Genomic DNA, 14,115 nt, shown 5'->3' on the forward strand with positions numbered 1-14,115 from the left:
GCCGCCCCCCCGCCCCTCCGCGTCCCCTTCCTCCGGCAGCACCCCGGGGATCCGTGGGAAGAGCAGCTCCAGAGACCTGCCCCGGCGCTGAGGGAAGGCTCAGGGCAAAGGCGGAGTCCACGAGGGCCAGCGCCAGAGCCATCCTGCCGTGCCAGGCCAGCAAGATGTGTCTCTGCCCCCAGCTTGAACTTTTCTCTCCATCCTTCCTCCCCTGCCCCAAGGGGCACAAACCACGGATCCTGCCGTGTAACAGAGCTCCTGGCTCTATTCCAGCCACCTCGGAGTCTCCAGGTGCCATGCTACGATGCCCAGCAGAGCACAGATGGGGTGCTAGAAGGGTCAGTGGTGCGGAAGGCAGGAGATGCCACGGCAGCAAGAAACTGGAGTACTGAACAGGGCCAGGAGTGAATTTCATTGATTGCAAAAAAATTAACTCCACAGCCACCCAGTAACAGAACTCAAATGAGACAGGGAAAAAAAGCAGGTATCACCCAACACCCTGTTCCAGCAGTGACACAAAAGACAGTAGCAGTCTGCAGAAGGGGTCTCTTTGCACAACACCCATCTGCCCTTGTCCCCTTGCTACCCTCTGCTCCAAAGACCTCTTTCTCTTTGCTAACCCCTGAGATCCACATTTGACTGTGCACCCCATCCCTCCCCCCAGACAAAACCAATGAAAGTTAAAATTATTTACATTTTTAGCCATTTAAAAACCCAATAAAATAAGATTGCATATGTCCTACTGGGGATGTGGGTATTAGCAGCAGCTACAGCTAGCTTGGTACTCTGCGTGCAAAACGAAAGACAAACAGAAGACAGACCAAAATACTGCACCATTACTAGGAAGCGTTTGCTGGGGTTGGTGTTTCAATTGTGGCATAAGGCTTCTAGGAGCTGGCTCCTCCCCAGCTGCAGGGCCTCCTGCTCAGCCAGTGAAGGCCAGGCTCTAGAAGGATGGAAAGGATTCATTATTCCAGACATAGCACATTAACACTGATGCGTTTCCATCCCAGTCAACACAAACATCTAAAAACCCACTGCATGTTCACTCTGTGAGTTTTTCCTTCTTTCCAGTGATGATGGAGAAAAAGGGGGTGCACAAATAAAACCTAAGACATAGATGCTGCTGTCATCACTGCCTCCTCCTCATCTCCTTGCTTTGGCAGCTCAGCAAGCACGTGAGAAGAGGAAGATGGAGCAGCCTCTTGTGCCACCTGCTCTTCTCCGAGCCCCAGCTCTACATCCATTTGCTCCAGCTCCCCCTGATCCAGTAGCTCAAAGTCATCTGCTTCCTCCTCATCCTCTGGTGAAGCTTCTGTCTCTGTCTCCACCACTTCGCTCTCTGACAGGTGTGCTTGGAAGCTCAGTTTCTCTTCAGGCTCGGTGGGGAGGAACTCAGAGAGGGAGGGCCCTTCACTGGCCTCTGAGGACCGCAGGAGGGCAGAGAGGGTGTTCTGCACCGCTGTGGTGATGGCAGTGGTGACGATCTCCTCGCTCAGCGTGTTAATGCAGATGCCCAAGCCTGGGGCAGGGACAGTCTTTGGCTCTGTGTTGCCTCCTGCCGCTTGCCCACTCCCATTGAAGTGCGTATTTACAAAATGGAGAGGAGACGCGAGGCGAAGGATGGAGAGGTCAGAGTCCACGGCCTCCTTCTCTGCTGAGTCCAGCTCACAGGCAGCGTGGGCAAGCTCAGGACCCAGAGGCACACCAAACACGTCTTCATCACTCTGTGGTCCCAGGTCTCTGGAATGATATTCTTCCACGGATGGAAACTCTGCCAGGTCCTTGGAAAACGACTCCTCTGGCTCACTGTGCAGGCTCTGCTGATCCAGGTCTGAAAGGCACCAGCATTAAGGTACAGGTTCCCTCACCTTGACCTCTCACCCACCTTACCCCAGCTGACACACCACAGCTGACTTTCAGGTACCTTCCCTATCCTTGGAGCACAGCAGGAAGAGGTCTGCAGCTATTCCCTCCTGCCAGTGGCATGATTCACATGGAATGTTTCTTTTGTGATCCTGTTCTATGTGCTCTGTGCCCAGAGAGGACTTCCTGCTCCAGCTCAGGCTCTCTGCATCTAGAGCCCCCCATTAAAACCCCCAAGGTAAGGGAAACTGTGTTTACAGCACGTCACCTGCCTGCTCCTTCCCAGACACCCAATTAGCCACATCCAAGTGATTACCCCCATGTTCCTCACCACTAACCAGCCCTTCTCTGAGCTACTAAGTTTGACAGGATGGGGTGCCTGACCTGTTTCACCCAGCATCACATACAGGTGTGTGACTATCCTATTCAGTTATTTCTGTGGGACTTTGTGGGTGGCCTTGCTCCTTTGCTGGAGTCACAAGACAGCATTGCTTTGTGGGGCAGTAATTAGAGTCAGATGTCCACTCAGGACCAGCTTATGATCAGCCATGAAGTCAGGGCATGCTGCACTGCTTTTCCTTCCTCCTTTCAATGCTCTTCCCATGCAAATAGCTGGGTTCTCTACCTGCCCTCCCATTTGTAAGACCCATTGTTCTGGGCCAAAACACCAAGGATAAGGGGGCAGCAAGATGTCCCATCATGTACCTTCAGAAACGTCCGTCAGCTGTGGGGTAGTAGCCCTTGAAACAGAAAAGCCCCCACTCTCCAGGATAGAAGCCTCCTCATCAGAGAGCTCAGAATCTGTGATTGACAGTGCTAGGGCAGTTTTCTTCACATCCACCTGCATGGGATGAAGGCAGAGAGACAAATTCCTGTGTGTCTAAGTACAAGTACTGCCTATGGGCACCTCCAGACCTTCCAGGCAGAAGTCCTTGCTGGAGGGACAGTATGCCGGCAAAGTGGTCCCTGCACTGGAAGGAAGGGCAGTCTCAGCTCACTGGCCCAGAGCTTTGCCTGCTCTCAGTGAAGAACACAAAAGAGGCAGCACAAGATGGGATGAGACTGTAGGAGTCTCAGAAGGCTTTGATCCTTCTTCCTCTCCTGGGATCACCAAGGAGAACACCCCTTTCCCTTCTGCATTCACACCGAGCGCAACGAAGCCTTCTACAAGTAGCAGTGCTATCCACATTCCTTTGGAAACAAGCTTCCCACCTCACAGCCCAGCTACATGCCCAGAGCTATGTGAAGAAAGATGCTTGGTTTGTTTCTGTGGTGCACATATAGAAAGGTCACACACAATCTGTCTGAAAGCAGAGAACTGTGTAAGAGACACTAGAGCTGCTCAACTCCCTTTTCCAGTTTTGAGGAGCCCCTGCACATTATACCAGGGGTGTTCATTTCTTCAGGAGACACTCACATTCTCTGAGCATGAAGCATAACCATCAAAGTAATTCTGAGGTCAGCAGGAGGCTGGGGCATGGCTGGCCCTGTCCTGCTACGGCGTCACCAGCTCTGTGGCACCAAATTCTCAATACCCAGATTGGAAACGATGGCCTTCATCAAACACATGCCCTTCTCCCCTTAGAATTCTGCAAAGAAGTGATTTATTGCTCTGCCGTGTGTTATCATTGTTGCTGTACTCAGACCACCCCTCGGCTCCCAAGCTGCTATAGACCAGACAAGAGGGACTGGCTCCTGCAGATCTCTTTGTGCTCTTACCACTGGGGAAAAGCCTGACAGCTCTGCTTCACTCTCACTCTCCGTCTCTGCTGTTGGCTCATCACCTGCTGCAGGCTCACTCTTCCCTTGTCGCTCTGTCAGAAAGAGAAGAAAGGCTTTACATGACACTGAATGGATTTTCTGCCTTTATACATCACTTTCCCTTACTTCTGCTACCCTGTGGAAGAGCACAGGGTTCCTGGAGACAAGCATAACCTGTTGCTCTCATGTGCTGTTCTCAGGATCACCTGGGAACACACAGTTGCTCTCCCCACAATCCTTAAGTTTCCACCTCATTTTCCCTATTCCTCTGCAGCCTTTCACCACACAGTGTTGGCAGACATGGTTTCCTATTGTCCTTTTTCTACAGCTCCACCCTAGGAATACAGCACCAAAAAAAGCCAGAGAGAAGGTAGGTCCTCACTCTTCTTCTCATGCTTGTGGTGCAGCGTCTCTGCCTTCATACTGTAGTCCAGTTTCATCAGGACAGGCTCCAAACGTGTGTACATCCTCTGGATCAGCTCATGGTAGACCACCAGAGGCCAGAGCAGAATGCTGAGCACTGTGGACATGGAATGCAGGGAATGTGAGAGACAGACCAAGTACAACCCAACTCTTCCTGTGGTGCAACTGAGAAAGTCTGCATCAAGGGAAACATATTTCAATGGCATGTGCTTTCCCATCTGACTGCTCAAAAATCCTCATCCATGGCTCTTCTTACTCATTGCAAAGCTGCTTGATTAACCAGGTTTAACTGCCAGATCTCAGATAGAATATAGATTTATGTTAAGATGAAGTGTAGGCCCTTCTCTTCAGCCACTGCACTCCAGCCCCAACATGCAATAGAAGTCCTGAAACGAGCTTAAATGAGAATTAAAACTAATTATCACCAAAATTTTTATAAAGGTAGCAGCATAGAGCTCATATGCAGATACGCTCACAGCAGAGCACCAGAACAGAATTATTAGGGACTCACGATGCAGTGAAAAAGGTCTATTTACCCAACATGCAGCTTTGTTAACAACACTCTCGATATGGATTTGCTCACGTTAGGAACTGAGAGACTGTAGCTCCCTGCTTCCCTGGAGCCTCGGCCAGCACAGCCTGAGCTGTGGGCAACAGAGGGCACCAATGTTTTAGTCACGGCTCCCTCTCCTGCCTTTGCAGTTGTACTGCATGCACGCACTTACAGAGACTTCCCGGAACACATTCCCTGTATATCGATTCATCACCTAGCACAGATCCCCTTGAGAAAACTACAAATCTGCTTTTACCAGCATAACAACAGCACAGTTAGGTCATGTCTCAGCTTAAGTCAGACAAGAGAGCTGCTTATACTCACAAATGATGTAGGAGATCATTATGCCTGGAACATAGTGTCCAACTACAGCCAGAATCAGGCAGCCTGAACAGACACTCATGCAGAACTGAAGGAAGAGAGAGGAACAAACAGAAGTGACAAGAGGGAGAGAAACATCTATGCAACCAATGCCAGAAACCCAGTTAGTACAAGATGAGGGATGGTCCTAACCAAGTCAGTCAGCCAGCTCTGCACCAAGTACATTCAGGTGCTGACAGTCACAACTTGGACAGCTCAGTTGGGTTAAGCTGTAAGCATTACAGGTTCAAGCACAGGATGACCAAGGTAACCCAACACCCAATAAAACAAATCAAAACTTTATCAGACAGTTCTTTATGAAGTAAATTACATTCCTTGAGGATAGGATGGGATATTGCCAATTGCCACTTGTACATTTCTCCTGTAAAGCTCAGCACTTCAGGAGAAAACTGTCCTGTCCCGACACCTGTTACAGAGTCACCAGATGCTGTGCCACTGCTGTGCCATAAACCAGCTGGCAGAAGCATCAGCAGAGCCCATGCTCCCATCCGACCAGGACCTCCATCCCCTGGAAAAAGTGAAGTACAATGGTGCAGCCCTGATGGCTTGTCTGACATTCTCCTGGGACGAGGGGGCAAAGTGAGACTAGACAATCTGCAAACCAGGGCATGGGTTCAGATATGGACAAAATCCAGCAATTAAGAGTTCAGTTCATAATGGAGAGGGTCTGCAAAAGCTAAGGTTCCTCTATGGGCTTTGCTCCCAAAAAATTCACTCTTTATGGGCATCTTTGGACCTGGTCTTCTACTACCTGTGGCTGGGACAGAAAAGGAGTAATTAGCAGTGTTAGAAACCCACTTCTTTTGGCACACTGAACCCCAGGAAGCCTGACACAATCCTAGTGGTTGGTCTGTCCTACTTTTTGCGATGCTAAGCCAGCTCCTCTCTACAAACCCTTTCCAAACAACATACATCACAGCCATTAGAACATGTTTAATGACAAGTTTCCATGCACTCAGGAACAGCACTGTGTTTGGATTTTGCTAGCTACAATCTTGGCTAGTGAAATAGGACCATCTTAAGAATTGAACCTGTGAAAGGGCCAGAGACTGTAGGCTTCCCTTTTTTTCTCCCCAGTCCCAATCTAAGAGCTTCCTTTGCACACTAAGAAATGAAATTAAGTACAGCAAGCCATTCACAGGAGGGGTTAAGTTCAGCTCCAGTTTACAAATACTGGAAGTCAATTACTCATTATTGAAACTTCCCATGGCACAGAATCTACAAGGAATGAACAGCAAATATTGGACAGGGATAGCAATTGTAAAAATATTGAATTTACATTCTTCCATCTCTTAAGCCACTAGTAATGGAAATAAAAGCCCCTGCACAGAAGAGTAGGTATCTCCAGCTTACCTTGGCAGGATTTTGCCTCTTGTACTGTAGCAGTTCCTGCAGGTACAGCCTGAAGGTGACCCAGCTCTCTGCCAGACAGTGGCACAGCTCAGGGACACTGAGCAGGTGAGGTTGTGCCCCTGAAGTCACCCCCTCACTAGAGACAGACAAGAGCAAGAAGACAATCTTTGAACATGGTCTGTTTTCCTGGAGTGGAGGAACAGCTGCACCAGGAAGCAGAGTTCCCTACCACAGGCTTGACAATACTGACTGCATCTTCAACTGAACTACAGAAGATGCTTGATTTGGAGACAGTTTTTCCCCTTAATCAGGAAGAAAGTTAAGAGACACCTGAGCCAAGCAGCAGTAGATACCATGCCACAGAATCCCCATGCCACAAGCCCAAGATGCAAAGCAGTTTACTCAAAGCCACACAGAGTAACTAGTTATGTGGCTCCCTCCGGCACCAAGTCCAAGGTAGCCAGAGAGTGGTGCTCAGACCTACAACCAGAGCCAAGGATGCAAGCCACGCCACCAGAGAGAGCAGCCTGCAGAAGTCAGTCTCAGTAATTTCCTTCTCTCTGGAGGATTCTTAAAATAGTTCAGGACAGATCCAGGGAAGAAACCTAAGAGTTCCTAACATCAGAAGTACTTGAGTTTTATTGCTACTGAAAGAACACTAGCTTTTCCTGGAGTCTCAAACAGTGGCTCCTGAACTGATAAGCAGCTCCCAGTGCAGAAGTCACTAGCAGTGTTTCACAGCAGGGGCCATGCAGTTTATTCACAACAGGAAAAAAAGGACAGGTGAGATCACCATACTAAATTAAGGTTTCCCCACTCTCCCCACTCACCAAGGAACACATCTGCGAGCTTACCTCTCTCCTCCTGGCTCCTCTGATGGCTGTGCTGTAGAGAGAACATAGCAGATTAGTCAGCCAAGTGAAAAATAAAACCTGACATTTTTACCAGTTGAACAGAGCAGAGCTGAAGATGTATGATCCTTAGCTGGGGATGGACCCTGGGGACCTTCTTTGTGCTCTCATGCAAGCAGGAATCGCTGGCTTGCAGCCTGAGCTTGGAGGCTTTAGCGAAGCATGCCTGGAGACTTGGAGCAGCAGAGCACTGATCTCTGGGCACCCCAGCACACCTTGCAACCCAACACACACATGGCAGGACACTCATATCTGAAGTGTATCCTGGTGTTAACATGGGACTCTCCGCTCCAAGGATCATGCAGCTTTTCCTGGTGTCCCACATGTCTGGGCAGTGCCATTCCCACAGCGGGTGCCAGCACTTGTCATTCACAGGGGGCTGCCAGCACAGTTTTGGAGCTGGGCAAAGCTTCAGCTTCCATCTCGGAGCTAAACATGGCACCAGGAGGTCTGAGCTGCATTTCCCACTGACCAGCCCCGTCCTTGGCAGGATGCTGTGTACAAATACCAGAGATGTCCCTGCTGTCTCCATCCTCTCCCATGGAATTAAGTAACAAATAGCAGTCTTGTGCATAATTTTCTAATTTTAGGGCTCTTTTATATCCCCTGACAGCCTTTTGTGCCAGGCACAGATATAACTATACTCCTAAGGTCCGTCACTCTGGATAAGAGCAAGGGAAAGGCTCTCCCATTCCTCTCTGCACTGAACCCAGTGAGGATCAAATAGGGACTTAGTTCATGCAGTACTGAAGAGAGGAGCAGTGTTTCAATAGCAGAGGTCACGTATGATTATGCTCTGCTTTTAGATACATTGAGGAAAAAAAAATTCTACGACAACTGAAATTCATGAGCCTGGTTGCTCACAGATTTGGATATCCTGCCTGGCAAGCTGACTGGTGTCTCAGGATGTACAGGGCTCAACCAAAGCTCTTCTATCAACACAGCCTTTATAAGTCTTCTGTATTTAACAATGCCCTGTTCGTGCTGTGATAGCTCGTTGAGATCTACCCTCCTGTACCAGTCCACCCAGTGTCCTAGAGCTGGCAGGGGCTGATGTATCTTTGATGCTGTCTGACCAGCAGCAAACTCGGTGCATGAGGTTATAACCCTAACCCTGTCCCCCCCACTGCATGTCACCATGTAAACAGAATTAAAATAAAGGAGAGTTTATTTTCAGAGACCAGGCTTATAGTCAGAAATGGGTTAAGGAAATGCAACTTGTGCAAAAAGGGGTTTGAATCCTCCCTGGAGTCACCAGCCAGGCACAAAGCCCAAGAGTAGCAATGACTCCCTCAGGGGAATGCACCGAAGAGGCAAACAACCAACCATCACTGCAATCACCCAGTGAGACGTCAGACTCCATCCAGCTCAAGCCACAGAAGAGACCAACTACTGCTTGTAGCAGCCCTGCCACTGTTCTCCCAAGACACAGGATGTTGGGCCAAGTCTGCCAGACTCCTCCTCCCGCTGCAGGCACTGCACCAGCCAGCTCGCGCAGTGGAGCAGGAGGCCAATCACCCAGGGAGGAGGCGATTCTTTGAGAGCGTGACCCAGATTTCCAGTAATCAGGCCTGACAAGAGGAGTCAACTGCTCTCAGACTGGGCTGTCCATTCGCTCTTCTGCCCAGAAACATTTGGCATGGCGGATGGGGCAGCTCACGGAGGAAGCCTGGGCTACAAAGTGAATTATTATGGATGCAGCTTCACCCCCACAGGGCAGCTGCTTCCCTCCTGCAACTGCCATTGCTGTGTTTTGTTATTGTGCTCAGGAATCTAAAGCTGCTTAATCGCAGCACACAGAAATCCAGCTCTATCTCTAAGCCTCATCTATCACCTGTGCTAAATCACCAAACACATTACATCTGGCACTAGCCAGTCTGTGAGGGTTGGCTACACTAGCTGTACAGTGTATCAATCGAGGTGCTGGGATGCTCGCCACCTCTGCTGGACAGATGTGCCAGCACACAGTAAGTGGGATGGCACAGGAACCCCACTCCTCTCCGACTGGTTGCAGTCATCCCAGCCATCCAAAATACGCCAGCAGAGGGAGTGAAACAATTCTCCTCAGTTGATCCTGAAGGTTTCAGAGACACTTTGGGGAGCAGAACATTACAGCAGGCTGCAGGGTCTTCACGTGATCTCAGCTATCTGGCAAAACACAAGCTGTCTTTAAGATCAACAGTATGTTGCTTCCTGTAGTAGAGTAGTCTGCCTTCTGGCCACTGTAAAGCATTGGAATCTTACACTAGTTGCAAGAACAGCCCAACCCCAAAAAACCCAGAGCATTTCCAACAGGAAAGGGTCCCTCAGTTAAGGCTTAACTCCAACCTGTGCTGAAATACTGTCGAGCACCAGCACAACTAAGCTGACAAGCAGGACACCCAGAGCTGGCCTCAGATCATCAATAACTGGCTGAAATCGTTCTGTCAGCATTTCACACTGGACTGTGGATTAATACAAATCACTTGATATACACCAGACTCTTCTGAGAGATCAGACAGCCATGCAGGAGTTTAGGTTACATGTTGGTACTGACAAACTATTGCTGATGGATTCCTTGGCTCTTACAGGTTTTCAACACTTCTCCAAGAGACATTCTTCATCTGTATGTAAACTTTAGCTAGAAAGCAGGGGCCCTTTTTAAGGAGTACTAGCATTCAACAGCAACAAAACTTTTGCTAGAGCTCTTCCACACTGCACTCTCCTGCACTGACTGAAACACAGCTGCCAAACAGCAAGGCTACAGAAAACATCCCTACTTGATACCCATTTCAGGAGAAATTGGAGATGCTTCCTAAGTCCTTAAATAATGTTTAAGTAGAACTCCATGTAGATATTGAGAAAATACCCTGCACAGGAGCTGAAAATATGCAGTCCCTTCTGAAAGGGCCTAAAAAAGTCGCACAGCTTGATGCTATTAGTGTGACCCTGATCACAGTGTGTGAGTAACTGCAAAACACATGCTGAGGTTTTAGCATTCCTTCAGAAGTCATCTTAGAAGCAGTCATCTGAGACACACGTGCTGACTCTTGTACGTACGTGCTGACTCTTGAAAATATGGTACTGACCCATCTCCCAGAACTCCAGAAAAGGCTTACAGGAAGCACTAAGGAGGTAAGCCACAAAGGAGAGCCAAACAAGAACCCCTAAGTGTTCAGGAGTACCAGTTCAACAGGAGGCCCCTCAGGAATGCAGAGCACCATTCCTTCCTTGTGGAAGCAAAGGAAACACAGTCCAGTGGACCATGTCAAAATCAGGGCTGTGACCTAACCAGGCACATCAGAAAGGTGTCCCTGTTCTCTGCTGTCAGCAGCAGAAAAGCAGGAAGGAGTGAAATCTGTGAAGAACACTGAGGAGAGGCACAGTCGGATGTGCACTGACTTCCAGCAGAGCAGATGGCCTAGGACGAGCCTAACCCCTGGTGCTGCAGTTTTGTTTGCTTTTCTTTTTTATGCCTCATGGCTCTGCATCATATAAATAGATTTCAGTATGAATTTCCTATTTCTTCTATGACAACACAACTTTTACAGGCCAAGTACTTGCTGGAATGATTCCACCCCCACCTGCTTCAATGACACCATTCTGTACTGGACACCAGACTTTCGCATTTCTGGACATGTTTCAAGTGAGGTGGTTTGGGTTGGCTTTAAACTACTCCCTTTAAAAACCAATGTGAATAAGCAGGAAATTAAATTGGCCAGTTCAGTTTAACTGCCTGGTTACTTGAACCACACAGAACAAACAGTTTCAAGACTACAGCTGTAACATATCTAATCTTATCAGGATTTCTGTGAAAGCACCCTTTAAGTCAGTACCCTTTTAGGTCAAATAAAGGGCACCTTACAAACACACATATAGAGGGGCTTTCATTCAGAAACTCTCCCTGGAGTAGAGGGGCAGGGATGGAGGGCCCTGAGCTGCCTTTGAACAGTAGCAGTAGATACAGTAGGAAGGTCTGGGTTCCGTCATTTAATAAACTCCAAAGAAGGAGGCACTCGAAGCAGACAGCAGCCAGTCCATGTCTATCATCTTTATGAGGCTATTCCTCTTGCTGCTTTTGTGTCTAATGTTGGCACAGACCCTTCAATAAATGGGAAAGATAAGACAGGTGATCAGACTCACTGATTAGCTGGAGATCAGATGCTGTTCAGTACAGGTACAATACACTAACTGTTGCTGCTGCCAGACCTCATCATCCACTCTGCTACCTGCTACAAGAAGTGGCTCACATTTGCTCTGCTTCTTTCAGGGCACAAGCCCACGCTGAACTTAACTAAAACCAATACACTTTCATCCCCTCCTTTCCTTCCCTCAGCTCAGCTGGCCATACATGCTCAGACTTGAGATGATCTTTTTGCCACATTTGCAGGAGAGAAAAGACACAGCAGAAACACATGATCCCTGTCACTAGCTTCCCTGGCAAGCTAGCTGGGCCCCTTAGCCACTCTCAGAATGAGCCACTCCCAGCATTTCTCAGCACTGGGAGCAATTCTCCCCCATGCCCAGAGCATTAGGATACATCCTAATCCTCTGACACAGATAAGAAGCAGCACCAGTATCTGGGCCTGCAGTTAAAATAGGAATAGGACTTACACTACTGCTAAGAGAGTCCAGGAAGGGCCATAGCCATAGCCCAGCAGCTGGTAACGCTAGAACTGTGTCACTATCTACAGTGCTAATCATCACATACCTGAGAAATCAAACAGGAACCTGGGTTTCCACTTCTCCAACAAGAGGATGCCAAGAAGGGACATGCTGAGGAGAAAGAGGGGTCTCAGGGAGGTGGAGGAAAACAACCTAGAAATCAAACAAGAACTTGTTAGGCAGTGAAAAGACAGCAAATTACTGCTCTTGATGAGCAAATAGATATGGCTCGAAGCAGAAATATCCAACTGCTATGGGCTACTGCAGCAAGCATTGTACTCTGCAGACACCCACTCACACCACAGCACGTTCTCAAATGGTGCCTTTGCCCACCACTAGACAGCTGACTCCCTGCCATCTCCCAGTGCTCTCCTCCCCTGCTTCTGAGCTCCTCCCTAGGTTGCAAAACAAAGCTAATGCTCCCCGGACAAGTCCTTCCAAAGCCTCAAGGTGGAGGCTCTAGATAACATAAAGACAGACTGCTGTAGCAGAAAACTGTTTGCAACTCGGCCTGTTCGCTGGAAACCTACATCCCATTTGTCATGGCAAGGTCCAGCATTACAAGCAGGTAATACATCTTGCCATTCTAGATACCCATTCTCTTATCACAAACCTCCCCCTGTTTCACCAGAGCCTAGCCAGCACTTAAATCGTTTAGTTGCTTTGTGACATAAAACCTTTCATGTCCCTCATCCACATACTGGATCAAGCCACTTGCCAGATCACAGAATACTACTCACACACAGCTGGGCAATGCCACTCAAAGAGTTTATCTCCCCACTCCACAGAGATTCAATAGCAAAGGTGCCAGGGTGGCACTTGTGCCAGCAGTGGCTGTCTGCATTCATCCTTTTCTCTAGTTCAGAGGAGCTGCTTTTAAGTCACTCCAGAAAAAAAAAAAAAAACAGGGAAATGCATTCACCTTCACCTCTTTAACGAACATTCCTTTCCAGGAGGGAAGAGCCATTTTGCTTTTTTACCCTGCTCCTCTTCAGTGAGTGTTTGCCAGAAACTAATGTCAAATACACCAAACAAAGACTGGAGTCAGGGAGAATCTCACAGTGCAGAGCAGGGAGGGGTTCCCACCAAGCCACAGTCACAGGTAGAGAACCTGGAAGTGAAATGTGCCTCACTAGGCAGCACAGAACAAAAGCTGCACTTTCCATGGGCTTACAGGACCTTTAACAACCTAAACAACGTTTGTATTCCTTCTCATTAAACAGCAATTCTGTAGCTTAACACATCATCTCAGGAAGGATCTCCTCCTATTCCATCTCATTTATGGATTTCAGTTAAAGGATGCTGGCTGAATCCTCCATGGGACCCTAAATGATTTTTCCTCCTCTGCTGTACTTAAATCTCTCTCTGCTGTCCCATATTCTGGGCACTCTTTGCTCTTCTCAACCTTATCATGCACAGCCCCTGGGCTGTCATTGTCTACCACCCCTGCCATCTCACCTGCACCTCTCCCCCTCCTTCTCACTTCATAGCTCTGCTCTGAGACTTTTCAGGTGGTAGAGTAACCCAAAAAAAGTTTATGTGCCTGGCTACCACGTACACCTCTGATAATTGTATGGATGAGGAAACAGAACATAAACTGCCTCATCAGAGAGACTTCAAAGGCTGTTCGGTCACATACTTTTCCCTCCTCTAACTTCAGAATCTGCCCCTTCTTATTTCACCTGCAACCAACCTTTAGCTCTTGCTCTGGCCACTTACCTTTTCTGCTGGGAAAGCCACTGACAGAGCGTTTTCAACAGTAAAACTGACTCACTGTTTATACAAACAAACAGGATGTTTTTCATTCCCCTCCACAGCTGGGCTCTGCCACTCACACTCCCATCTCCTCATGCTGCTGCCCCGCGGAGAGGCAGAGAAGGGAAAACAGGAAAGGTGGAATAATCTCACACCAAAACCGAGTGAAAAATCAGCACCTCCCGGGAAAGATTACCGAGCAGAAAGGTTCAAATAAAACGCCGCAGGGCAGCTGCCGATGCAGGAGGCCGTGGAGATCTCTGACCGCAGTTACTGAGTGAAACGAACTGATAAAAACACGGATGCAAAAATTAAGCAGAAACGTGCCTGGGCGAGGCTCCAGTTGGGCCCATCTGCATTTTATTATCGCAGGACAAGGCAAATCCTCCTGGCACTTTCTCCCCTCAGGGAGGGGCCTGTTTATGCCTGTCAGAGGGAAACAGCGCGGCTACTCCCGGCTGTGCATAT

At 48.6% G+C, this 14,115-nt stretch overlaps 1 protein-coding gene across 1 annotated transcript; it reads right to left on the minus strand.

Moving 5' to 3' along the window:
• Nucleotides 1-386: 386 nt before the first annotated feature.
• Nucleotides 387-12,469, minus strand: FAM134A (family with sequence similarity 134 member A). Its single transcript, XM_008644903.2, has 9 exons — nucleotides 12,455-12,469; nucleotides 11,939-12,143; nucleotides 7,192-7,222; nucleotides 6,338-6,473; nucleotides 4,928-5,012; nucleotides 4,010-4,147; nucleotides 3,586-3,680; nucleotides 2,572-2,707; nucleotides 387-1,834 (listed from the first exon to the last, which is right to left on the minus strand). The coding sequence occupies exons 1-9, from the start codon at nucleotides 12,467-12,469 to the stop codon at nucleotides 1,110-1,112; spliced, it is 1,566 nt and encodes a 521-aa protein (XP_008643125.2). The 3' UTR covers nucleotides 387-1,109.
• Nucleotides 12,470-14,115: the final 1,646 nt, after the last annotated feature.

This window comes from Corvus brachyrhynchos, unplaced genomic scaffold (assembly GCF_000691975.1).
Source record: "Corvus brachyrhynchos isolate BGI_N302 unplaced genomic scaffold, ASM69197v1 scaffold490, whole genome shotgun sequence".
NCBI lineage: Eukaryota > Metazoa > Chordata > Aves > Passeriformes > Corvidae > Corvus > Corvus brachyrhynchos.

Coding starts and splice junctions, on each gene's coding strand:
- FAM134A (XM_008644903.2), bottom strand. Junction 7,223..11,938: donor GTTCCTGTTTGATTTCTCAG/GTATGTGATGAT, acceptor TTCTCTCTACAG/CACAGCCATCAGAGGAGCCA. Junction 1,835..2,571: donor GCTGACGGACGTTTCTGAAG/GTACATGATGGG, acceptor GGTGCCTTTCAG/ACCTGGATCAGCAGAGCCTG.